This window comes from Scophthalmus maximus, chromosome 7 (assembly GCF_022379125.1).
Source record: "Scophthalmus maximus strain ysfricsl-2021 chromosome 7, ASM2237912v1, whole genome shotgun sequence".
In the NCBI taxonomy this organism is placed as follows: Eukaryota; Metazoa; Chordata; class Actinopteri; order Pleuronectiformes; family Scophthalmidae; genus Scophthalmus; species Scophthalmus maximus.
Genome location: NC_061521.1, coordinates 23872501 through 23899811, shown reverse-complemented (window position 1 = coordinate 23899811; position 27311 = coordinate 23872501). Strand labels below are relative to the sequence as shown.

Here is a 27311-nt window from a genome sequence, read left to right as displayed (position 1 = left end):
TGACAAAATCACTCGGCGACTCGTGACTTCGCTTTGACTCGGGACGACCCCGATGTCCTGCTCAGTCCCCAAAGATTAAAATAAAGAAAAATAAATGATGATCTAGCAGAGGTGGATCACGGGACGTGGAGCTTGGAGTCGAACAGGGAACAATAACATTTGCTAAATATTACGAACTGTTGTAATCGTTCTTAGCACAGGAATACCATTCAAATGGAGTGTGTGTGGTGGTGGTGTCACCTGTCACCTCACGGCAGGAAGGTTCTGGGTTCCAGTCCCGGTTCAAACCAACCAGGACCTTTCTGTGTGGAGTTTGCATGTTCTCCCCCGTGTCTACGCGGGTTCCTTTCAGGTTCTCCAGGTTCTTCGGCTTCCTGCCACAGTCCAAACACATGCAGATTGGGGTCATAGGTCAATTAGAGATTCTTCATTGGATCCTCAATGGATAAAGCGGTAAAGATAATGGATGGAAGTTCAGTCAGAAGTATTCATCCGTTTGTGAATCATCGTTATCTCGGTAGTTTTAGTCTAATAACTGTTACTAATGTAAAGTTTAGGACTTGGACTTGTTCGGAGTCTTGTCAGTCTCTTTACTCAGAACTTCAGAGACGGAAGACTTGAGACATGTTGTAATACTTCAGCTGTGTGAGGACGTCTGTACGTACAGTTCTCATCCCGGCAGGTGCATCGCTCCACTCGGAAGAGAGTTTGTGATATTCATCAGTTTTTTCCTCTCTGTGTTTCTGTAAGTGATAAACACACGGGTTATGAATGCAAATCAAAAAAACAAAATGCCTGCTCAGTGCGCGTCCTTCCCGTCAACCTGCAGGGTGCAATCTATTACCCTGCGACTGTACAGTACAGTGTTTGTGGCTCGTGTTAACATGCATTTCATCAAACAAGTTCAATTCTCGACTCTTCACAAACTGCAAACAAACCGGCTGCTCAGAGCGATGAGTCAAGGACACGATCAGTCTTTGTTGTTTACATCGTAAAGAAGACAACAAAATGATGGAGGCTTTTAAACGTAGATGACGGGGGAGGCAGGAAGTAAAGTCAAATAAACAGATAAATGAATAAGTGTGTGAGCAGCAGTTTCATGTCCGTCCTCCTCTGAGGTGTTGAGACTCTGAGTCCTGAGGAGGAGCAGTGATGGAGGAGGCCTCTGAGCTGCTCTGGCCCCCGTCACATCCTGTGTGAAGCCCCCTCCTCACCTGACCTGCTCCACATTATGAACGGTTCCTCCTCATCCTCCCGAACGCTCATCACTAGCTTTTTCTTCGTCATCAGATTCTTCCACTCTCCCCTTCACTTTATGTTGTTCAGCTCCCTCCATTACACACACACACACACACACACACACACACACACACATCCTTGTTTCTCGTAGCCATATGTGAACCTCTAAAATTATGTATGAAATTATATTTTACATTATAACATTATATATTAATTTAGTTCCTGAAAATTATGTAATATATAATTGTATATATGTGTGTGTGTGTGTGTGTGTGTGTATATGTATACATACATACATACATACATATAAATATGTGTGTGTGTGTGTGTGTTTTGGAACTATAGAAAGCCACTTTTAATAATGCCCCCTTCAGGTCGAGTTGGAAATATCACTATTCACTAACTACAAGCAGTTGATATGGAACAAGAGATATTTAATTATGTTTTTATTGATTTAAAAATAATAATATTATATTTACATATCTATCTATATCTTTATCTATATATATATTTATATAGATATATATTTATATACATATCTATATAGATATATATATTAAAGTTGTTGTCCACTTTTCACGAACTTTCAATGCATGGCCTGTTTTTTTCATACTTATGTTTGTGAAAGATAGATTTGTTTTTCATCGTGATATTGAGCCCTTAAAAAAGGTGAATCTCAAGTGGTAATGGCCCAAAAAGAAAAAGAAAAAGAAAAAAAGAATGACCTGGGAGGAGTTGGCTTTAGTTTTTTCCCAGTCGCCCCTGAAGGCAGCGGCGCGCCCCGCCCCCCGCGCGCCGCCTCCATCCCGCGGGGAGCCGGTCGGCTGCCACAGGTCGCGGAGCCGTGCAGCATGGAGGAGTTGGCCCGGGAGAGCATCAGCCTGCTGGCGTCCGCCTCGAGCAAGCCGCCGCGGGACGTGTCCGCGGGGCCGCGCCTGGGCCCCGTGGGGCCGCGCCTGGGGCCCGTGGGGGCCATCTTCATCATGCTCAAGTCCGCGCTGGGCGCCGGGCTCCTCAACTTCCCCTGGGCCTTCGAGCGCGCCGGGAGCATCCGCAGCGCGGTGGCCGTGGAGCTGGTGGGGAAACCTTTTCATTATTCTTTTGCGTCGAGGTGAAACATAAATAAAACCTCTTATTAAAGACAGAATATCTGACATCTGCTCTTAGAAGATTGATGCGTTGACAAACATTTCAGATTTGACTCTGCCAAACTTTTTCAAAAACCTTTTATCTCAAAGGTAAAAGCATTTTTAATTCTTTCTTATTATTATCATCATCATCGTTTATATGTAATGTTTGTCGTTGGGGGGCAGATGCATCTCATCTGGGTCACTGGGATCAATTAAGGAGATTGAGATCAGATCCTGATCAGTTCCAGCTGATGTCACAGTTCACACTCACTTTATCTTTGATCAGTCTGACTTTTGCTTCCTCCTCTGGAAATGTAATACTGAGTTTTTCTAGAGATTCATTTTTTTACTATCATCTCACTTTTGTTATCCCCTCCACACTTTATCTCTTCCATCTGCTGCTGAACCCTGAACTCATCGTTTGAGGCCTTTTCACTTCTTTTCTGCTCGTCTCCCATGTGGCTGATGGTAAAATCCTGCCGTGGAACCTTTCCACTTCCCGTTGTGCGTCCTGAGAGAATAAAAATAATAAGAACAAACCATTTAGAGAAGCAAACCATGTTTTAATAAATGATAAGTCATTGCTTTTCTTCCCTGCCCCCAGCGTCCTCGCCCCCAACGACCCTTCTGTGTTTTCTGTGGATGAATCACAGTAGAAATAGGTTCCGTCATCCGCGCGGTGTCACTGTGTCCTTGCTCGTCGTTTGTCTTCCCGCAGACTTTTGATAAAAAGTGGCGTGAACTGAATAAGTTTCCACGTCCTCTGGTTTTGTGTCTCTCTCACCGTCGAGTGGGGACAGTTTTTCTGTTTCCTCAGGGCCCAGTGATTCAGTGTTATGGTCAAATTCACGGATGGATGTGAAATTGGAACAAGTTAATTATCTTCGTCTTGAAACAAAAGAAGTGTTCGGGGGTTCTTTTTCCACCAAAAACTTCTGAAGCTAAGTAAATAACAAGTTTAAAGCTACAGGGTGTAATATTCAGAGGAACTTATTCACAGAAATTGAATATAGTGTCCATAACTATGTGTTCATATTTGTATAATTGCAATGTTCGGCCGGTTGTTCGGTAAGACGGTGACATCACCAGGTCACACGGAAAGTTCATAAAGCATGTCTAGTCCGACACGCCCCCTGGCAAAGCAAAGACGGTTATAAAGCGAGAGCGAGAGAACTTCCTACCCGCGCTGGAAGCGGTTGACCAATCACAACAGAGTGGAGCCAGCTGGCCAATCAGAGCCAGGCTTTGCTTTATCGGGGAGGGAGGGGCCTTAAAGAGACAGAAGCTAAAAACCGAGTTTTTCATACGAGGCTGTGAAAGAGGAGCTGCAGGAAACTGACGTGTTTACTGAACATTAGAGCGAGTGCTGGGTGATGTGGCCTACAAATAACATGGCAATATATTTTGTATGTATCGCGATACACACAGTATATATCGCGAATATTTTTTATCTCCTCTCGGGGAAAAGAGTGATGAAGCTGAATATGAGCACAATATGTCTCCTTTTAAAACACGTGATTAACGAGTCTGTGCCGCTGTTACGCCGCTCTGATGTGGTTTTTCGTCCAACAATCTCCTTCTTTGTCCCGACGGTGTAATTGGTGCCTCGTGAAGCCAAAAGCTTGAATGTGAAGTTTTGTTTTTTTTCCATCCCAATTAGGCCAAATGACTCCATCTCAGTAACTTCAGACTTTTAGTTTCTCTCGCCCCCTTAGTTCTTCTGTAGATCTCATTTTCACAATTGCTGTCATTTTGTACGTCCATGTTTCAATAACTTAATTCCAGAGTTTGACCTTTACAGCAGTTCACCAGGGATCTATGACCCTGACCGACGCCTCCGGTTTCTCCCTTCTCTCTGTTGAAGTCGCGTTTCCCGCCGGGTTCACTCGTTGCTTCCACTCGTTTCACTGGACGACAGTAAATCACTGCTTATTATTATCATCGGCATATCAACAGACGCGAGTCGTGACACTGCAGTGATACAGAGGTCGCCCCTCGGGCGGTGAGGATTATTGCACGGCTCACACACATCGGCTCTTCTTACGGGAAAGTTTCAAGAAGGTCTGAAAGTTTAGACCGGAACGTTCAGGGCGGTCACCCAAATTCTTTTTGTCATGTGTTGTTGTGACATCTGTAGGAAAACACAATATGACTGAGTTATTCTTTCATCTGTGTCTGTGTCCCGGGCCTCCAGAGCAAATCATAGTGATGATGACACAGAAGACATATACTGTATATCAGCTTTTTGATTTCATGTTCCTGCAGGGACACGTTTCAAATACTGCCCATCGTTCTCCTGCCTGGTTTTATTTAGTCATTCACAACAGAACTTTTTATTAAATAGATTTGTCAAACTGCTTCGTAGCAACAAGTGACTATTCTATCGATGACTTGGAATTAGATACTGGAAATGTAAATAAAAAATATCAGAATCATATTTCTCAGCACCTTTTTTGGCTTTGGTATTTAACAACGTACTTTTAAGTTTTTCATATTTAGTATTTCATGCACAGACGGAAAACATATACTTTATAGACAAACATGTGAAACTTTGATGTTTTCTGACTAATAATTGTTCCCTGTTGTGAAGTATGAAATCTGTTTAAAAACACTGCTGCAGCATTTGTGTAGGATTTAGAAATTTCTATTTTTGGCACCATCATTTGTGTGTTAAATACAGAAACAATATATAGTTTTTGTTTTTATTTATTTTTCTTATTTAACTACAGAGAACAAAATCCTCAAATGCTGAATATTGCCTAAATGGTTAGAATATATGTAGAACCGTTTAATTTATTAGTAATATAGTAATAATGATGATGACTGTAAACATGGTTACATCGTGCTTTAATAAATACATGGGAACAAAACAAAACAACACAGAACAAAATAAAATCAATATTAAAAAAACAAACTACATGAGCTAGGACCAGTTTATATCAGGAATAATTTTTCCTATAAAAGTGTATTAAGGAATTGTTTTTAGACAATTGGTTATTAATATCTATAATAATGCCAGTGTGAAGGATCAGTCCACCAATTTGGTCTTGACAGAAATCCCAATGGAATCTGGCTGAAGTGGCGCAAAGTTTGTCACAACATTCAATTTATTCAATTTTTTAATTCATGTTATTTATATTGCACCCAATTACAAAGTTTTCCCAACTTTTCAGACCGTACAATATTAAACGGAGAGACCCAACAGTTCCAGCCCTGAACACTTGGTGGCAGTGGCGAGAAGAAAACTCCACACAGATGTGAGGCTCAGTCTTACGATGGATCGTCTGCTTTTTCCTTCTTCCCGTCAGGTCTCCCTCGTCTTCCTCATCAGCGGTCTGATCATCCTGGGCTACTCGTCGTCCATCAGCGGTCAGTGCACCTACCAGGCGGTGGTGAAGGAGGTGTGCGGTCCGGCCATCGGGCAGCTGTGTGAGATCTGCTTCGTCTTCAACCTGTTCATGATCTCGGTGGCCTTTCTGGTCATCGTGGACGACCAGCTGGAGAAGCGTGAGTTGGCGAACGCTGCTTTTTCCGTTGACGTCACAGTTGCATCATAGGAAAAGTGATGTTATTATTTTTCAGGACCGTAGAATGTATCTAAAGGTGGACGACGCATCGGCCAAAATATCCTGGGATGTGGGCGCTGCCATCTGGCGCTGGTGACCCATTTGGAGACTTTGCAGTATTTATCGTGGTGTGTAGTCGAGACGTCGCTGCCTCGTCGATATACGCGCTCAACCAGTCGCGAGTCAAGTCTCAGCTGTCGAACATTTCTTTTTATAGCATCAAATAACTAAGTAAAACCAAACTGATTAGAAACATGAAAACTTGAACATACATCCGTGTGATAAGCGATACCTGAAATGTCAGAAACCATCTCTGGGGAAAAATGTATTGATCGTGAACATCTGCTGACATGGAGGAGGCGGGGCTTATGACTTATACCGCAGCCAGCCACCAGGGGGCGATCAAGATGATTTGGCTTCCTTTTTTGGGAGCTGTCAGGTCGTCCATCTTCATGTGCACTCTATATTGAGGAGGATTCATGTAGGGGTTTTTTGATTTATGTTCTTGCGTGTGATCACTCTTGTGTCTCTCAGTGTGCGGCTCCATGTACGAGCTGATAACTGGTTTGCCCGAGTCGGATTTGCCGAACCACTTCTACACAGACCAGCGCTTCGCCCTGGTGATGCTCTGCCTCCTGCTCATCCTGCCGCTGTCCATCCCCAAAGAGATCAGCATTCAGAAATACATCAGGTGGGATTCAGCGTGCATGCGTGTGTGTGTGTGTGTGTGTGCGTGCGTGTGTGTGCGCGTGTGTGTGTGTGTGTGTGTGTGTGTGTGCACTTACACTATGTCACACACGTAGCTTTGCTTATGTTCCCACCAGTTTTATCATTTACATATAACATGTGTCCTGTGTGCAGTACTATACTGTAGGTTCTAGGATAGATGCTAACTCAGTTATTGCTTAACGTAGGTATTGTAGTGTCTTCAATTAGAGCTGCAACAGTTAATCGATGAATCAATTAGTAATCACCTATTAAATTAATTGCCAACTATTTGGTAATCGATTGATTGGTTTAGGTAGTTTTTGAAAAAAAAAGTCAAAATTCTCTGATTTCAGCTTCTTAAATGTTGTTTGTTGCAACTTTTAGGACAACTTTTTGGGATTTCGGTTAAATGTCATGATATTCACCGCCACTAGATGTCGCACTTGAGCGGCAGCATCTCGGACCAAAGCAAACGTATGTGTATGCGAGAGCAGAAACCTTTGTGAGAGCATTCGGTCTCTGCAGAAGACGAACCCTTTCCACTGTGAGCTTCCCTCTCCACCTACAGCCCATAGTCCGATTTACACACACGATGCCTCGTATCAAGGCAGGTCACCGTCAGATCTCTCAAGATCAGTTCTTGCACAGTACTTTTGGTTCTTCTGACCCCAGAACCTTTTCTCCGACACCGCCCTCAGAACAAACTTGTTTTCCCCTCAGTGCAGGTGGAGCTTCCGATCTTTGTATAGTTCATTCTGCTGTTTTATTCATCCCGTCGTCTGCTGTTCTATTCTGAGGACACGCGCACGGTGTTTGTGTGATTTCTGTCTGACGCCAGTCGTCCCCTCTCTGTCTCTGTCCTCGCTCAGCGGTCTGGGGACTCTGGCTGCGACCTACCTGACCGTGTGCATCATCATCAAGTACCACACCAGTCCGTCTGTCGTGGTTCACATCGCCCCCCTCTACACCAGTGGGTACGTGTGTGTGTGCGTGTGTGTGTGTGTGTGTGTGTGTGTGTGTGTGGGTTAACCTTTTAGGTTAACCTTGGTCCTGACCCCGAGGTCAACATGTCGATTATCTATAATTGATAATCATTTAAATTCATATTTTAAAGAAAAACAGCAAAATCAAACAAAAAATTAAAACATTGAACTTTTCTGTTTTCTGATTTTACAAATTGAATATCTTCTGCTCCCTGTTACAGCTGAACGTCTCCGTTACAGCTGCGTTTTTCACAATCATTCGTCATTTTATTGATCAAACAATTAGCCGGTTGTTGAGAAGATAATCGACGGCCCCATCACGGATAAATATTCTCAGCAAAAACAAGATGATTTGTGCATTTCCCCAAAATGTTAAACTAACCATCTACATGTTCTTGGGTTCTTCCTGGTGACAACAGATCTTTCTGATACATTTTTTCCAAAACAAAGAAACTTCTGCGTTACATTAAATATGTTTATTTTTAACAAAATAGTAGAGTTGATAGGTTTTATTTTCTTCTGGACCGTTTTCCCCCTCTGTAAGTCATAAATCTCCGTTATCAATGAAGCTAGTCAAAGTATTACGGTTGCTTTTGGAAAATATGTCTGTCACGCGTCTGATCCGTTAATCTGCGTGAATCCAGGACAGACACAGTAGATGAAATCTCTCTGCTCTGAGTCACTGTCACGACTCTGTCGGCCTCACTGACCGAGCCTCGGCCCCTCGCGTCTGAGACTGACAGATGAACACTGGCCAAGTGTCTCCAAATGCCACCGTGTTATGAATGGTGCTCTAATAATAGCGGGGGGTTCGTTGTTCTTGTGACATTTGTGAGCTTGAGAAAATGACTCTCCTGTGTGTGTGTGTGTGTGTGTGTGTGTGTGTGTGTGTGTGTGTGTGTGTGTGTGTGTGTGTGTGTGTGTGTGTGTGTGTGTGTGTGTGTGTGTGTGTGTGTGTGTGTGTGTGTGTGTGTGTGTGTGTGTGTGTGTGTGTGTGTGTGTGTGCAGGATCAGCTCCTGGGCCTCCATGTTCAGCGTCATCCCGACCATCTGCTTCGGTTTCCAAGTGAGTGCAGCCACTTGTACTGATTTCATGTAGAACTGGTGAACATATGTCGCCGTGGCCTGAGGACCCTCGGAGTGCGGTCGAGTGTATGTGGGTTTGTGCAGGTACAAATGTTTTCTTCAGGTTCAGTCGCGGCTGCGATACGGTAAATGCATGCAGGAGCTGGTTCATGGCGTTTCCTAGTAGTTTGTCCATGCCACTAATATAAAGGTTGACGGGTGGATTTTAGTTTCCTGTGGACAGAACCTGGTGTTTCCCCCTCGGTCTTTATGCTAAGCTAACTGCTTCTTGCCTCTAACCTCACATTTAAATGATGATCATCAGGGCGTCAACACATACACAACAATGTCGAGCACGAAAGGAAACTCTAGATTTAGAACTGTTTCCTACTTTCTCAGGAAGAAGTGGCGTTTTCACACTTGAAAGTCACAATCGTGTTTTTGTTTCATTGTTAAACATTTGATCCAATTAGTTTTGGTTTCATGTGCACTAAAGGATTTACATGAAATACCTACGTCCTGTCGTCATCACCTACGTCCTGTCGTCATCACCTACGTCCTGTCGTCATCACCTACGTCCTGTCGTCACCACCTACGTCCTGTCGTCACCACCTACGTCCTGTCGTCACCACCTACGTCCTGTCGTCATCACCTACGTCCTGTCGTCATCACCTACGTCCTGTCGTCACCACCTACGTCCTGTCGTCATCACCTACGTCCTGTCGTCATCACCTACGTCCTGTCACCTACGTCCTGTCGTCATCACCTACGTCCTGTCGTCATCAGCTACGTCCCGTCGTCACCACCTACGTCCTGTCACCTACGTCCTGTCGTCATCACCTACGTCCTGTCGTCACCACCTACGTCCTGTCGTCACCACCTACGTCCTGTCGTCATCACCTACGTCCTGTCGTCATCACCTACGTCCTGTCACCTACGTCCTGTCGTCACCACCTACGTCCTGTCGTCACCACCTACGTCCTGTCGTCACCACCTACATCCTGTCACCTACGTCCTGTCGTCACCACCTACGTCCTGTCGTCACCACCTACGTCCTGTCGTCACCACCTACGTCCTGTCGTCATCACCTACGTCCTGTCGTCATCTCCTACGTCCTGTCGTCATCTCCTACGTCCTGTCACCTACGTCCTGTCGTCATCACCTACGTCCTGTCGTCATCTCCTACGTCCTGTCGTCATCACCTACGTCCTGTCGTCACCACCTACGTCCTGTCGTCACCACCTACGTCCTGTCGTCATCACCTACGTCCTGTCACCTACGTCCTGTCGTCATCAGCTACGTCCTGTCACCTACGTCCTGTCGTCATCAGCTACGTCCTGTCACCTACGTCCTGTCGTCACCATCTACGTCCTGTCGTCACCATCTACGTCCTGTCGTCATCAGCTACGTCCCGTCGTCACCACCTACGTCCTGTCACCTACGTCCTGTCGTCACCACCTACGTCCTGTCGTCACCAGCTACGTCCTGTCGTCACCACCTACATCCTGTCGTCACCACCTACGTCCTGTCACCTACGTCCTGTCACCTACGTCCTGTCGTCACCACCTACGTCCTGTCGTCACCACCTACGTCCTGTCGTCACCACCTACGTCCCGTCGTCACCACCTACGTCCTGTCACCTACGTCCTGTCGTCATCACCTACGTCCTGTCGTCATCACCTACGTCCTGTCGTCACCACCTACGTCCTGTCGTCACCACCTACGTCCTGTCGTCACCACCTACGTCCTGTCACCTACGTCCTGTCGTCATCACCTACGTCCTGTCGTCACCACCTACGTCCTGTCGTCACCACCTACGTCCTGTCGTCACCACCTACGTCCTGTCGTCATCACCTACGTCCTGTCACCTACGTCCTGTCGTCACCACCTACGTCCTGTCGTCACCACCTACGTCCTGTCGTCACCACCTACATCCTGTCACCTACGTCCTGTCGTCACCACCTACGTCCTGTCGTCACCACCTACGTCCTGTCGTCACCACCTACGTCCTGTCGTCATCTCCTACGTCCTGTCGTCATCTCCTACGTCCTGTCGTCATCTCCTACGTCCTGTCACCTACGTCCTGTCGTCATCACCTACGTCCTGTCGTCATCTCCTACGTCCTGTCGTCATCACCTACGTCCTGTCGTCACCACCTACGTCCTGTCGTCACCACCTACGTCCTGTCGTCATCACCTACGTCCTGTCACCTACGTCCTGTCGTCATCAGCTACGTCCTGTCACCTACGTCCTGTCGTCATCAGCTACGTCCTGTCACCTACGTCCTGTCGTCATCAGCTACGTCCTGTCACCTACGTCCTGTCGTCACCATCTACGTCCTGTCGTCACCATCTACGTCCTGTCGTCATCAGCTACGTCCCGTCGTCACCACCTACGTCCTGTCACCTACGTCCTGTCGTCACCACCTACGTCCTGTCGTCACCAGCTACGTCCTGTCGTCACCACCTACATCCTGTCGTCACCACCTACGTCCTGTCACCTACGTCCTGTCGTCACCACCTACGTCCTGTCGTCACCACCTACGTCCTGTCGTCACCACCTACGTCCTGTCACCTACGTCCTGTCGTCACCACCTACGTCCTGTCGTCACCACCTACGTCCTGTCGTCACCACCTACGTCCTGTCACCTACGTCCTGTCGTCACCACCTACGTCCTGTCGTCACCACCTACGTCCTGTCGTCACCACCTACGTCCTGTCGTCATCTCCTACGTCCTGTCGTCATCTCCTACGTCCTGTCACCTACGTCCTGTCGTCATCACCTACGTCCTGTCGTCATCACCTACGTCCTGTCGTCATCTCCTACGTCCTGTCGTCATCACCTACGTCCTGTCGTCACCACCTACGTCCTGTCGTCATCACCTACGTCCTGTCACCTACGTCCTGTCGTCATCAGCTACGTCCTGTCGTCACCAGCTACGTCCTGTCACCTACGTCCTGTCGTCACCAGCTACGTCCTGTCGTCACCATCTACGTCCTGTCGTCATCAGCTACGTCCTGTCGTCACCACCTACGTCCTGTCACCTACGTCCTGTCGTCACCACCTACGTCCTGTCACCTACGTCCTGTCGTCACCACCTAAGTCCTGTCGTCACCAGCTACGTCCTGTCGTCACCACAGAGCAACATTGAATCTGATTCTGGAAAGACAATCTGCTGTTAGAATACCGTGAGCATCACGAATGACTCCTGGACGAATAAAACCAAAACTAAAAAGCATAAAAAATATATATTTTTTGTAATTTGGCCTAATCTCATGCTCCAGCATATTTATTTTTGCTAATTAGGTCGACAAAGACAATGAAACGATATGTTCAATAATGGTTCGGAGGCGAGCTTTCTCAGGAGCGTGTGATTAGGTGCAGTGAAAGGTCGGCAGGCTGGCACAGCCGGGGGCCGCTGGGCTCCACGGGAGCTCGGCAGAGCGAGCTTTTCATATTTAATAGCAGGTTGGAGTACGGAGGAGGAGGAGGGGGGAGGAAAAAAAAGATCATTCTGTCAATCCAAAGACGCACAGACTGATGTGTAACTTCCCCAAGTTTCCAAGGTAACACCTGAAGGATGCTGACAGGATCTAATAAAAGGAGGGGGGGGAGGGGGGGGTCGTCTCTCACACACATGCAGACTCGCTCCCTCAGGTGAGTGATTGCAGTGCAGAGGGTTGAAAAGCGACTTGATGAGATCCTGAGAGCAGCGGGGGGGGGGGGGGGGGGGGGCGGTGACATTGGACAATGGCGGCTGGGATCAAGTGGGAGCAGGAGTCCGTGTCCTGACCCTGTGATGGTTTAACTCGGAGCCCACGGCTTTCATTTAATTCCCCCCCCCCCCCCCCCCACCTCAGAGGGATCAGGGACAATACGACCTCTGGATCTTCAGCCTGTCCTCTGAGCTCAAACACTCAGTCCGTCTGATGTCCCACTTTATTTATCACTGGGTCTCTATTTCATCTGACACTGGTTTTCATTCCAACCAATTACTATGAGTTACTTTTAACAACCAGAGAGGAAGAACCACGTCGTCCAATCTGTGAGAGCCCGACCGATTTCTTGGTTCACCATTATGAGCCTTTCGCAGTCATATTGGTATTTGCATTTGTTTGTGCATATGCGCTGAACTGGAAACGTCACAACTATTTTACTGAATAAGCAATACAGAAAAGATGAGCATTATGGTTAATATTTGGTTTAACATTTATTATTTTCTTTGGTTTTCTTTGGTATTTTCTTTGCATTAGTTTTTTTTAATTAAAGGGGCAGTAAGCAATTTAATCCAATAAACTTTTTGTAAAAATATTTCCTCACGGTCCTCTAGCTGTCTTTTCTGTGCGGCAATTATTTATCTGCTCTGTAAATTAGAAAAAATATTTTGTATTTATTTATTTATAATAAATGTATTAATGGTAAAGCAGTAAAATATCAAGTCTCACTGACATTTCCTTGTCATGAGGGTTTCATAACGACATGTGAGGAGTCATTGCCATGTTTTGTATACATCGGTATCAGAAATGTGTTTCTCTATCGGTCGAACTCTAATATAAAGTTTGTGGTCGTACGTGTTCGCGGCTGTGAGCTCGACTCTCTCGTCTCTGTGTGTTGCAGTGTCACGAGGCGTCGATCGCCATCTACAGCAGCATGGAGAACCAGAGACTCTCCCACTGGGTCGTCATCTCCGTGGTCTCCATGATCTTCTGTCTCGTCGTCTACTCCCTCACAGGTCAGACGGGTTTCCTCCTCCTCCTCCTCCTCTTCCTCTCTCCTCTTCCTCTCTCCTCATCCTCCTCTTCCTCCTCTCTCCCCTTCCTCCTCCTCTCTCCCCTTCCTCCTCCTCCTCCTCCTCTCTCCTCCTCTTCCTCTCTCCTCCTCTCTCCTCCTCCACTTCCTCTCTCCTCCTCCTCCTCCTCTCTCCTCCTCCTCCTCCTCTTCCTCCTCCTCTTCCTCTCTCCTCCTCCTCCTCATCCTCCTCTTCCTCCTCTCTCCCCTTCCTCCTCCTCTCTCCCCTTCCTCCTCCTCCTCCTCCTCTCTCCTCCTCTTCCTCTCTCCTCCTCTCTCCTCCTCCACTTCCTCTCTCCTCCTCCTCCTCCTCTCTCCTCCTCCTCCTCCTCTTCCTCCTTCTCTTCCTCTCTCCTCCTCCTCCTCCTCCTCCTCTTCCTCCTCCTCTTCCTCTCTCCTCCTCCTCCTCCTCCTCCTCTTCCTTCTTCATACACATCCAGATCTCCCGCCACACGTTCCTCACACAGTATCAGCACCAGAAGAGACGGGACGCAGGCGTTGTGAAGTCGGAAGAGTAGATATTCATTATACATCATTGGAGTTGATACTGAGATGCGGATTGTAGCTGGTGTAGCTTAGTGGGTTACACCGCTGACTTTGGTACAGAAGGTCAGGGTTTGATTCCAGGTCATCCCATCGAGGGCCCTTCATGCGACATGCCTCGATGATTTTAAGTCGCTTTGGACAAAAGCGTCAGGAAAATGACTGATGTACTGAGAGTGACTGCAAGTTCTGTCATTCCTGAATAGATGCTTCTACACTATAAAATAATTTTTGTGTCAAACCATTATTTTCCGTCTTCATTCTAAACTATTAAACGCGTTGAAAAGGCAAAGACCTACATAATCATGTTCACTCTAGTAACATATAACGGATCTGAAAAGTGCCGGAGAGCGAAGACGGAGAGAAGCGAGGAACAGATTGAAGGAGACATTCGTTTCCCTGTTTTGACAAAGAGGGACATTGAATTGCAGCCAGTCTGCAGAATGAAGAGCTTTCAACCCGAGTCAGTGAGTTGACGCTTCAGGCGGCTGGCGTCTCCACCAGCTCAGTGGACGGACGCTCGTCTTCTGAATCAGGAGCCAAAGGTTTCTCTGTTTCCTCTGCGAACGTTCACGGTGACTGAGTCAGATGCCAAAATCACAAGGTCGTCTCTGCCTTGTAATATGTTCTGTCTCAGATTTATGAATTTTGCCGTTGAACAGATGAAGGTCTGGCGATTCGTCTGGAGTTCAGTGGATCCGACTCGTATAAATCTGTTGCCTCTGAATGCGCGACACAGTAATACAAATGAATTCATTCATCACACTCAAGTGACTTTCATTAATTCATTTCAGGTTTGACATTAGTGTTAATCCCACTGCTCCTCGTTACAAAATCCATTTAACGTAATGACCTCGCACGGTGACATCATGGCGTCGGAGCCGAGTCGACTCCCTCGTCCAGTTGTTTGTGACACACTCAACTCATTTGGCTTCGGAGTCACTGCAGTTGTTCCCCAGAGGAAACGTCACGTCAGCGTTCTCTCTGCGCCGCAGGGGTTTATGGGTACCTGACGTTCGGGAAGGACGTGAAGGCCGACATCTTGATGTCGTACACCGGCGACGACATCCTCATACTCGTCGCCAGGCTGCTGTTCGGAATCTCCATCATCACCATCTATCCCATCATCCTGCTGCTGGGCAGGTGAAGTCGGTTTCATAATGATTCAATTCGATTTGATTTAAATTGTACTTTTACATAACTATCTGAATTTGACCTGATGTGAAAGTATGACAGCATATTTGCTCCCGTCCGTCAGGTCGGTGATCCAGGACCCGCTGCTGAGCTGGCGGCGGCGGCGTTACGGCGTGGCCACGCTGACCTTTGAGAGCCGCAGCCGCTACGCGCTGACCGTCCTGTGGATCGCCGTGACGCTGCTCATCGCCGTCTTTGTCCCCGACATCAGCAAAGTCATCAGCGTCATCGGAGGCATCAGCGCCTTTTTCATCTTCATCTTCCCCGGTAACCGCTCCCGTCGCAGATTCATACTCTTGTCACAACGCGTGTTGGCGACCGTTAACCCCCCCCGACGTGTTCTGTGTGTTTGGAACAGGGCTGTGTTTGATATTCGCCATGCAGTCTGAGCCGGTGTGCTGGAAGACCAGGTGAGGAAAAAACATCTTTATCTGGGTGATGATGCAAGGAAATAATCAAGAGCCAAACGGATGTGGTTTTAAAATAGGTCGGACTGTCTGAGTGAGTCACGTTAACAGAAACTACCGACATGTACAGGTTTAATCCACAGAATATGAACTAATAACTTTACAATAACTTTATTGGAAGTAAATGTACAAAGAGTTTTTGTCGATCATCAGCCTCCATTTACAGAATATACAGACGACACTGTAATGTATGTGTAATGTTTGTGTCAGAACATCAGAACCTCACATTCAGACCAGATTGTTTCCCCTAATTATTGTTGAGTGAGTTACGGCTCTGAAAACAGTACGAACAGTATTTCAACGTATCACGTAATGAGCTCCTTATGAGATTGTTTGCTGAGCACACTCATGCTTCTCTGAGGATGAACCCTCTTCACGTTGAGCCTTCCTGCTGTGACTCCTTTCTGAGATGGTCAACCTTTCTATGATGATATCTCCAAAACATTTCCTCGGATTCCTATAGATTTTGTTGAACACATTCATGATCCCACTGGGACGAACTTCTCTTCTTAACCTTTTTTCAATGACCACCGAATATATTCATCCTCTGGGAACCACGAATGCACAAAAAGTCATGGCAACCCCTTGCAGTAATTTCCGATGTATCATATTTATATTAAAGTGATAATAAGTTGTAACTGAAGGACAAAACTTTCAAATTGTAACTATTGATCTGCACCATCATATTTCTGTTTGTTGATTTTCCCGTCGTCTCCTCCAGAGTCGTCCTCACCGTGTGGGGAGTCGTGACCCTGATCTGCGGAGCCTTCATCTTCGGCCAGAGCACCACCATCGCCGTCATGCAGCTCGTCGGAAGGATCTGACTCTTCTTCGCCCCCCACCCCCCCCTCGCCGGTTCAGGTGTTGTCATGGAGACTGTGGTGACCGGGGTCTAAACTTGTTCCCCCAACCCCCTAAAGAGAGCCCACGTTGAATTATGGCCACCACCAAGGACTCTTTACAAATGAACATGACTCCGGAACAATCGAGACCTCCCTCAGGACCCCCCCCCCCCACCCCCTCTCTCTCCGTCAGTGTCGCTGTTTGTTACTTTCGCTCGGGTTCTAACCGTTTGCAGTATCGCCCCGACGACGAGCTCCGTCTGCCCCCCCACCCCCCGAGATCATCTGATTTGAACCCCTCAGGTATTTCTGCACTTTGTCGCATCGTAGTTGATTCTTCTGTTATATTTGTACATATCACTTTTCAACCTGCCAGGATTCAGATGAGGAGCTTTAAACTGGGTGAGCACAGTGTCTTGTGAAACACAATATTAGAGTAACATTTGCAGGACCTGGAGGTTCCCACTGCCATGAGACTGAAACACTGAGTGTGTGAATAAGTCATGTCGTATGTATTTCTGCTGCTTTCCGATGAGACGGTGATGATGTGTACATGTAGCTGAGTATGAAGTCTTTGTTTGGAAGTGAATGTTTTTTCTGCCGTTCTTGAGTGGACGTGTGGCAGAGGGAATTAAAACACCAAAGTTTGTTATCATGTTTGAACAGCAGCCGGCGTCGTCATCACTCGGTTCTGCCAAAGATTCGAACATTCAGTATTTCAAGAATGACGTGAATGTGAAAGTTGGAAAATTCCATAATACTGCCATTAGTCCACCACCTTCAAAAAGGTCGATAGTCCTTTGAACTGAACATATTCCCAGACAATCATCACGTTTGGACGTTGTCTTCAGTAGCTAATTTTAAGTAATGTTTCTTCACATACATGGTAATAATGCAAACAAGATTCTTAATGTTGTAGACACGCAAACATTCAGAATCAACTGAATCCATTCCTGGTTGCATCCATAGACTGTATATAAACAGTTGTCACGAGGGGGGGGGGATTAGCCATTGGGACCAAAACCGTGTTTTGTACCAGGCTGTTAACATGTTTAATTCTACTGTAAAGTTGGGCATTTTAACATGGGGCTCTATGGGGATTTGCTCTGTTTTGGAGACGGCCTCAAGTGGACATCTAGTGAACTGCAGTTTATAGCAGAGGCTTCATTTCTCAGCGTCGGCCCCTTGGCTGCATCCCACAAAACATTAATGGAACTGTAGTTCCAAAACATGACTATCCTTCAAGTAGAATAATGAAAAAGAATAATATGGGGGGGGGGGGTAGATGATTTTTGTTTTACACATAAATTCAACAATGTTGTTAAAAAACATTTGTCCTGTGGATGAACGTTGACGAACATAAAAGCAAAACCTCCATAAATCTGTACTGGGTCATGAACAGAGCAGCCGCTGTCAAAGTTAGTGAGTAAATAATATTGATGATAAAGTACATGACGTGAGTGAAAACCACAGGGAAAAAAGGCCTCGGTTTCAAAGATGGATGATTAAATGATCACATGCCTTTGTTGGATTCAGATTAGATGAAAGGTCATCGTTTATTCCTCACCTGATTGTAGAGCGAACACCAGTGGAGCGATGATTGTCATGATGCAGGATGATTAGACTTTTCATCAGAGGATGAAGGTTCAGATTAATCGTTCTGCCACGGCCGCTTCACCGTGAACCAATCACAATCAGCGTTTCAAATCAAAGCCCACAGGACGCACCTTTTCTTTTCTGTTTTTCAGTTTTATTGAATTGCATCACTCTACATCATCTAGAATTTCAACAAGATAATTCTTTAAAGACCAAATATAATACTTGCATCCCTGCAATAAGTCTCCAGACTTAAGAAGAGAAAGCTGTTTACTGAAACATACATACAAGAATTAATATCTCATTAAACATTGCCATAAAAGTGTTCATTCATGTATGCCATTTTTTTTTTCTAGTCATATACTGTATATTTCATATAATAGATTTTTTTTTAGTCTCTTGTCTCCCTCATAGGAATACTAGAAAAAGAAAGAAGGTAAGAAATGCACAAAACCCATCGAAGAGTAGCATCGCCTAATAACACTACAGCAAAGAAGTTACTGGACATTCAGTTGACATGCACTCAGTTAAAGGATAGAAAAGGAACACGGCCACAGACGGGGAGAGTTACGGCCTTGATGTCGGGTCAGATTCTCCGTTGGCTCGGTGTCGTGTGACGACGCGTCTCGAGGCAAAACGCTTCCTGGACACAAACCCCCCCCCCCCACCCCCCCAGATACAGAACCCCCGTCTGCACACTCCATCTCTCCGTGTTGCCAGGAAACATTCGATCGAGGCCGGTTTCACAGCCCCCCCCCCCCCCCCCACTGTATGACGAGGAGTAGTAGGATAGAAAAGGAACAGGCGGCACAGTCTGAGGAATGTGTCAACTGGAAACAGCGATCGGCATTTTCGGACCCTTCGCCGACGATCTACCTCACGAGCACGACGGGCGCAACGTACGGGAATCAAACCCTCGATTAGAGCGCGTGGGCTGCGTTCGGCTGGGCGAGTACTGTAATACTATGGCTATCAGTGTAGTAGTCACTGACATGTAAACGTCAGTCCATGCAGTATGGCTTCGTGTCTCAGTTCGGGATACAGCAGCTGCTTCTCGGAAACAAACCGGATTCAACAGTTTTTTAGCGGCACAGGATTGAGAGCAGTCGTTAAAGGTCAAAGGTTAAAGGTTAAAGGTTCCCTGTGGAGTTGACACGTTGGCAACGCGTCGTCATCGTTGCGCCCGTCAGCTTTGGCAGCAGAACATGAGGTTGTGGACGCAGCAATGAACGCGAGTCAACTATTGAGTTCATCCGACAGAAATAAAGTGGCCGTGATCAAAACCAAACAATTTTGATGATCTGTGATTTGGAGCGTTCAATTATTTACCACAGACGCATCCATGTTCATCCATGTTCATCCATGTTCGCTCGCTAGCAGCCAGCGAAAAGACGACCAGCAGCTGGCTAGCCGGTCGTCCTTTCGTTTTTGTTGGGGTGTTGCTACATTTGTTGGCCGCTTTACTGCCACAAACTGTAAATTAGCAAATTAGCGTGATGGATGTACAAACTGTATACGACGATGGACGACATGACGGCTCCCCCAAAAATGAAGACAAAACGTCTCGATCGCCCCCTGGTGGCCGGCTGCAGTAAAGGTCATAAGACCATGTTAGCGGATGTGATATGGAGCAATCTAAAAAGCCAAAGTACATGTCAAAGAATTTTTTTCTTCAAATAATGTTCAAGTGTTAGGTTTTGTTTTACTGATTTATATGATGTGGTCGCTTGTCCTCGATACCGCGGCTCCGCTCCACTTTCGCTCCAAATGATGTCACCGGCGCCTGAAACCTGCGATATTTTGTCTTCGTTCTTGTACAGTGGGAGGAAGTGGAGACGCGTCGTCCACCTTCATTCAAACTGGCCTCATAAAAACGTTGCCACGTAGCGCTGCTGGTGGTCGTAAACTCCACAGAGGACCTCCGATATTAGTTTCGTAGCTGAAGCAGCAAAGCATGCATGTTCCACGAGCTTATTGTCATACAAATGTCTCTCACAGGACGTGTAGTTTTATTCAATACTTCCGCATTGCACCTATCTCTGCCCCGCTCAACGCAGCCCAGCGCTCTAAAAGACGCCAAACGGTGCGCAGGCGTTTTTTATTATCTGTCATGAGGCTGTCGTTCACTAACGAAAGAGAGAAAATAGACCCAACAGTGAGGCGGACTGTAAGATGGCACCTTTTGAACGTAGCTAGAAAGAAGTGATTCGTCAATAAATCTTAAAACCAGATAAACAGTACTACTATATATAATAATACTATATATATCTAAATACTCTCATCATACTCAATAACCTCTAATATACTTCATCTTCTAGTCACAATATTCACTTTTTTTTCTCCTTTTTTTTACATTGTGCTTTCTGAATGAGAGTCTGATTGTTGTGGCGGTGTCGGTTCATCACCGGGGCGGACGGGAGTCAGGACAGATCAATCTCCAACAAATCCACCAACCGAAAAATGTGAGAAAACGTAACCTTGACTGGTTTGTTTACAGTAATTCTGGTTTGCAACAATGCGTCCCAGTACGTAATGGACTGAAGAAAAAAGACGGGGCTGCAAGTACAGTCGATGTGAAGACACATTTGTGTGATTTAGTGAAGAGGTGTCAGTCTACTTGCATGTATTTGTCTTGGATGTGGAACGATAGGCATGAGACCTTCATTGATCAATATTGTATTTTTCCTTTTTGGCCACATAAGATTATGAATATGCTCAGATAGGGTTTTTCAAAGAACACACCCAGTGACTCGATTCTGACGGCTGAGAGGCAGGTGAAGGAGGATTTTATACTTTCATGGTGTTTGCACGTTTGGGCTCAACGGTGGAAATATAGACGCCAGAAGTCGTGTTTTAAAGTCGAGGTTAATTATTCCCACGATGTGTCCATAAATGCATAAGTTTGGTGCACAGAAGAACTAAACGCTGTCTTGTGGACATTTCCCTGCTTCCTGGGAGTTCACGTTACATAAAAAAAGAAAAGAAAAGGCAAGTCGTCTTTTATTAAACGCTTTGTGAAAAACCTCCTCTGGCGTGTGATGTTTAAGGCTTTATATTCAGTGTCATTCAGGTGTATCTGCTTCTGATGGCAGGCGTTCGGATTCAAAGAAACTGTTTAGAGAAGACGAACAGCGTCCGCAAAGCCACTGCCACGCGCACTGAGGACAACATGTGTTAATACTGAACACAAATATAATCATAATAGAACGACATTTGCACTATGTACAATCTCTACTAGACTCGCACGGCTAATTATCTACCCATCGCCGAATTTCAGACAACACACAAACAGAGGGCAGAAATAGTTCAATGTGCAGCTGCGTGGAGAGCAGCGAGGTGCTGCCCGTCTCTCTCCACTTCCTCTTCTCTGTCTCAACGTAGCAGCGAACGCGCGTTGACGTCCTCAGACAGCACAAGGATTCTTTTTCATTTCACCCCCTTAGAATGACCCCGAGGTCACTTCCCAAGAGATTCAGCTCTGAAACCCCAAAGTGTCCAACGAAACAAAAGCCACTTAAAGAAATGAAGGTAAATGTTTCTCCACGTGTCGCATCTGAGGGGCTTTTGTCGCTCGTGACAATTGCTGCGTTCAGCGTCGTACATGCTAAGTGTGCGTTATCGTACCGTCACAGACATTACTCCCACAGCGGCCGTCGTGAACTTCTCAGGTTGTCGAAAAGCTTTTCATTTTTCAACTAATATTGTAAAATATACCGGGTATGAAAACGTTACTCCCCCCCCCTCCCAAAATTTGATTTTGAAAAAATTCTCCTTGGAGCTGATGCTTTTTTGTCAGATATGTCTTATCTCCTCCCTTATTCTGATCAGAGTCAGTCTTACTTTCATAAAGTCTCTGTCCCCTCTGACATTGCAAAATAAGGTCAAATTTGCCCACGACAGAGAATCTACCAATGGTGACACGCAGGTTGATGATGATGTTAAAATAAAGGTTGCTCATGATTATGTCATATCGCGTTAGTGAGTCAGTGGACATGGCACAAGATGGGACCATCGCGTATCTGTGGTTTCCAACATTTAGGTCCGACCCCACATCGATCACGACGGGTCGAGTCAGGAGACCAGAGTCGCTCTCTGACAGTCATTTGACCGTCAAGCTGAATCCACACGCTCGGCTCGTTCCTGAGATTTCTAAGCTGTCGTGGCGACTCGGCCTGTTTCGATGTCGACGCGAGTTCACGACGGCTGGTGTGAGAATAACGTCCGATGTGTCTGGTCACCAACTAAAGCGGCAGGATTTATGGGAGTACAATGCAAACGAGGGGCAAATGTGGAAAGGAGCAGCTACAATGAAATGACGGCTACATGCAGCTGAAGGAAAGCGTTCGGTGGTAAATAGGAGTGAAGAAGAAATGAAGAAGAAGCCGCTACATGAGAAACTCCACCCGGGGTCCTTGCTACATCACACACTCCACCTCACCGGTGGCTCGAAGCTACTTGAAACATGAACATGAAATAATCCCAAACTCCGGAAACCAGCAGGCGGCCGTGGCGAGACGCACGAAACGCCGTCTAAGTAATCTCACATTGTTTTCATTTTCACTGCAGTCGACGCCATTGATTTGCACTGTGTAAACATGGACGTACAAAAAGAGTTGAGGAATGTGAGGGGTCGACAGAGGAGGAGAGAAAGGAAAAAGGGGGCGTGAGAGTGGGTCAAAGGGTCGGAGGGGGACGCAGGGCGGGTTGAAAGAGGAGGCGAGGAGCGTCCAGGAGTCTTGGCGTGCTGCGGAAAATCTTCGTGCTCAGTCCCTGTTCACGCTGCACCAGGCGGCTGCAAGAGAGCAGAGACACCACAGGGCCGGACAGGGAGGTTAGAGAAGGAGAAGGGGGACGGGAGGAAGGTGATCCCCATGTGGGACGTGGGGAGGGGGGAACGAGCACGGAGCGGATTGAGTGGAGAGAGAGAGAGAGAGAGAGAGAGAGAGAGAGAAGACGGACGAGAAGTCACCTCCACTCACTGACGGGCCGCTGCCAAGAGCGAGGATGACATGATGTGTTCAGCAGCAGGTTTCTTTAGTTGTTCAGAGAAACGCTTCGAGTGACTTCACATGCAGCGACTCAACAATACTCAGGATGATGAGGAAACTTGGAGGGATAGTTCAGTTGATTCATCAGTTCATTTTGAGGTGGGGATGGAGGAGTTACTTGTGGAGATGGTGATCAGCGAGGTCATTTGACGGAGTTTGGAGAAGTGGAAGTAGCAAAAGTGGGTTAGGGAGAGAGAAGTTTTTGCTACTTCCACTTCTCCAAACTCCGTTAAATGACGTCGCTGATCACCATCTCCACGAGGAAACATTAACTATGCATTAGTAACTCATACGACCCCACTTCAAAATCACTGAACTATCCCTTTAATTATCAGAATTCTGCTCTGTCACTTTTACTTTTGCATCATTTCCTTGATCACTTTTTCATTACAGACTCAATTCCCTTTGTTTTGTTCTATTGTTTTTCTATTAAGTGCTCAGAAGACAAATGTTTTTTTGACTGATTTCAGGTTTCGAAAAGTGAAAGTTTGTTGTTTTCTCAGTTGACATCTGAACGATTAGATTTCTGTCGATTCAGTTTCCTGAAGCGATGACCAGATGCGGGTATTGGAGCAGACCTCCCGTGCCTTTTGGTCCCCAATGTGGATCGCTCTCCAAAAAATACCGAATGCCACACTTCCCACAATGCAACCCACTGACAGACATTTCAAACTCAGACTCATTGACTAAGGTTGTATTTCCTCTCCCTCAGGCAACAAGTAAACTGCTTTTGATATCAGAAACCTTGAACACAGCTCCGTTGCACAGCACCGTATTCCTCTTCCGCAGTATTTCACCACTCACCTGGCACGGCTACGGAGGACACGGTCTCCGGCTGGCACAGCGTGTCCACCTTCACATGCTGAAAGGCTTTGTTGGGGGCGGACTGGAGGTGTCTGGAGTGCAGAGGGGAGAGAGGCGCACACACGGTCAGCTTCACACGCAGCCATCGCGCCGCTGGGCGCGGCCCTCGGGCCTTTACTGTAAGAGCTGAAATATCGATGGCAGGCGAGACGCAGCGAGCGCCGGAGCAGGAACCGGGGATCAGCGGGCGGCTCCGTCGGCAGCCTCCCGCTCGTGCAGCATCACTAAATCACGAGGACCCGGACGCGTCTCGTGCAGCATCACTAAATCACGAGGACCAGAGGGAATGGCTGAGGGACGTTGATTAAATGAGCGGCGGAGGATTTTTTTTTCTTCCAGCGGTCCTCGTGACAGTAACGGAGGAAAAAGAAAAGGCTCTCTTTTTATTTGGCAATCGCCGATCGATGAATAAGGAGCGGCGCGCTCAGCTCCAAAAAAACTTTCAGCAGGAAGCAGAGTGCTGAGTCAAAGGCCCTTTCCAAAAAAGAAAATGAATGTCCGCACTCACTGAGGACTTTCAATACTTTTTAAGTGGATTCGCGAAGGGAACGGAGCAATTTGCAGCAACGGCATCCCGATGCTTTTACACGGTATTAATTCTGGCCGAGTTTTGGGCTAATATTTGGCATCAGAAAATTAAAAAGCCGTCAGTTCCCGAGTGAGTGATAGACGTTGGCAAGGAGCATCGGTTTAAGAGTGGAATTGTCTCCTTTAAGGCGGATGCGATTTGACAAACTCACCTCTTCCACTCCTCCTCTCCGTCCCAGAACTCGTAGACGACGAAGGATAAACCGTCCGGCAGACGCACCGCGGTCACACTGAGGAGAAGCGAGGTGAGAGGTAAGAGAGAAGCAAGGCGGAGGATGGAAAGGGAGTGAGGTGAGGAAAGGAAGGGAGGAAACAAAGGTCACGGCGAGTGCGCACATTAAAGACACAATGGGTGAATAAAAAAGACACAGAAACAATCACAGTGACAGCGGTGAGTTCTTTCTTTCTTTCATCCCTGCACAGTATGGATGTCAGAGCACTTTACACCGAGTCGAGGGCGTGAAAACGACATCCCGTCTATAAAGATGAAAGCTGCGGAACGACGTGTGCAGAGGTCAGTGAGGACGAGGGGACGTCGTTGGACTAAACTCTGGGAGGAATTGAAGTTGCAGGTTTCCAACGAGGTGATGGAAATAATCCACCTAGAATCTGTGTCCATGGTTACTTATAATAGTCTCACTCAGCTTCCATGGCAGAGGTGAAGACACGGTGATGTGTCTGAAAAAGTTATGATGAAAGGTATTAAATAAAAAATTTGTATAACAACTGTAATAAAGTTGTGTGACATCGTCAAAAAGGCAGCAGTGAGTCCACAGGCGGCAGGATCAGGAGCTGTAGCCACAGGCTAACATGCTAACAGGCTAACTGAGGTTCGCCGTCTGATCCCGGCAACCCCCGAAGCTCGCTCGCTCGCTCGCTCTCTCTCTCTTCCAGGCCAGTGCTACAAAGGCAAAAGCAGGAGACTGAGGCAGAATGTAGTGAATACGTTTGTGCAGCTTTGCAGAACTGAACGGTCTCAGCGGCAACACATGAATCCACGGTAAAACCCTGAGGGGGGAAACGTGTCCGTCAGTGTGTCGCTCCCTGCTCGACCTTAAAACCAAGGGGAAATCTTTTGTCAGCGTTTGGACTTTAGGGAAACAAGGACAGAATTGAATAGGAAAGAAAATATATTTTCCCGAAGGCAAAAACCTGCCGGTGTAAAAAACTCCAACAACAAGTAGAAAACATCAGTTTGCTCTAGCTGCAGCTAACGGGAGCTAACTCGCTAAATCTAGTACCGCAACCGACTGAGAACCCGACAGGGGACACTTTACGGCGGCGCACCGCTGATTCCATTTCCGGTTTCAGGCAGCGTCTGAAAATTCAACGTGAACGCGACATATTCTGGAACGTTTAGTTCAACAACCGTATTCAACACGACGTAGAAACATGGACACTCACACGAAGGTGGGGTCCACCTCATGGAACTATATTTAACTCATTCACAGTTGACCAAAAAAACATTGTGATTATACATATATGAACACATAGTTATGGACAATATATTCAATTTCTGTGAATAAGTTCCTCTAAATATTACACCCTGTAGCTTTAATGCTGCGTTCCCTTTTACCCTGGAACTTGGAATTACCAACCTACGAGTTGGAAGTCGGAACTGGAACGTGAAAATATAATGGAACGCAGCATTAAAAAATGGTTGGAGTGATGTGAAGGAGAATAAAAAGGAAATTATAAAACAAAGTAAAACTATGACATTTGAATTGGCGTGAAATAAAGGCGACATTCGGAAAATATGCCACTATGAAATTTCAAAGTTTAGAAAAAGTGGCATTTTGCGATAATCAATTCTATAATGGAATATAACATTATTATTATCACATTTTTATTATCCTATGTGTTCATTTATACACATTTTAGGATTTATTTTGTTTATTTTGTTTTCAACCAGGTGCTCAGTGCCTCTGGACAGACGACTATGAACTCTGACAGGTGAAATAACAATACTTTGCCCTTTCTTGCATTTTCCACAAACAGAAGAGTGGCTTTTATGACTTGGCCTAAGGAGTGTATAAACAGTCTAAAAGATATTAAATCCTCCACACACACATGAAGTCCATCCATGCACATGTTTTATGATTAGACCTCTACTTCAGGACTGTGTGGACACTTTTGTAGCACCTATTTATTGGCGGTGACTCATTGACCCTGTATCATTCTTATTGGCACTTTTGAGAAATCATAAATCCACAACCATAGCTGCGCCCATTTTCAACCTGACCACATCTAATCACCCAGAGAGTGAGAAATAAAACACACTTTGTGTTTGTGCGGAAGCTGCAAAGGGACGAATCTGCCTCTGTAGTTCTTCCCTGCGCCTGTAGAGGGCACTGGGGGGACGGGCTGCTGCTGCCTAGCCCAACATCTCCACTGGGCTTTGGATGAAAGAACAATAATAAGTTGTGTGAGCTCTGCTGCAGGATGTAATAAAGTGTTTGTGCATGTAATCACACATTCTCTCTGAAAAATAATGAGCGGGGAAATGAAGAGAATTGAATAAACTTTATAGATTATGCTTAGTTTGTTAAATATTAAAGGAAGAAATAAGGAGAAGGGGAAAAAGTGTGAGATGCCCAGTGACAGAAAAGCAGAGATAAGAGACATGGCCGACAGGAGAGAGACGTCTGTACTGAGGTAATGAACAGACTTCCTCCCTCCACACACACCAT

General features: G+C 46.3%; 2 protein-coding genes across 3 annotated transcripts in view; one reads left to right on the top strand and one right to left on the bottom strand.

The window, feature by feature from the left end:
• Nucleotides 1-2026: 2026 nt before the first annotated feature.
• slc38a8a (solute carrier family 38 member 8a) lies at nucleotides 2027-18260 on the top strand. The gene is made up of 10 exons (XM_035642138.2): nucleotides 2027-2315; nucleotides 5678-5876; nucleotides 6470-6626; nucleotides 7513-7617; nucleotides 8635-8692; nucleotides 13309-13423; nucleotides 15018-15165; nucleotides 15281-15483; nucleotides 15575-15626; nucleotides 16405-18260. The coding sequence occupies exons 1-10, from the start codon at nucleotides 2091-2093 to the stop codon at nucleotides 16505-16507; spliced, it is 1365 nt and encodes a 454-aa protein (XP_035498031.1). The 5' UTR covers nucleotides 2027-2090; the 3' UTR covers nucleotides 16508-18260.
• Nucleotides 18254-27311, bottom strand: part of necab2 (N-terminal EF-hand calcium binding protein 2) — a 94871-nt gene continuing 85813 nt past the window's right edge. For both annotated transcript variants that reach the window (XM_047333434.1, XM_035642139.2), the window contains 3 exons: nucleotides 24774-24851; nucleotides 23974-24065; nucleotides 18254-22913 (listed from right to left, as the gene is read on the bottom strand). In XM_047333434.1, the coding sequence (XP_047189390.1) occupies nucleotides 22885-22913; nucleotides 23974-24065; nucleotides 24774-24851 (199 nt within the window). In that variant the 3' untranslated portion in view covers nucleotides 18254-22884. The remainder of the gene's footprint in view (nucleotides 22914-23973; nucleotides 24066-24773; nucleotides 24852-27311) is intronic.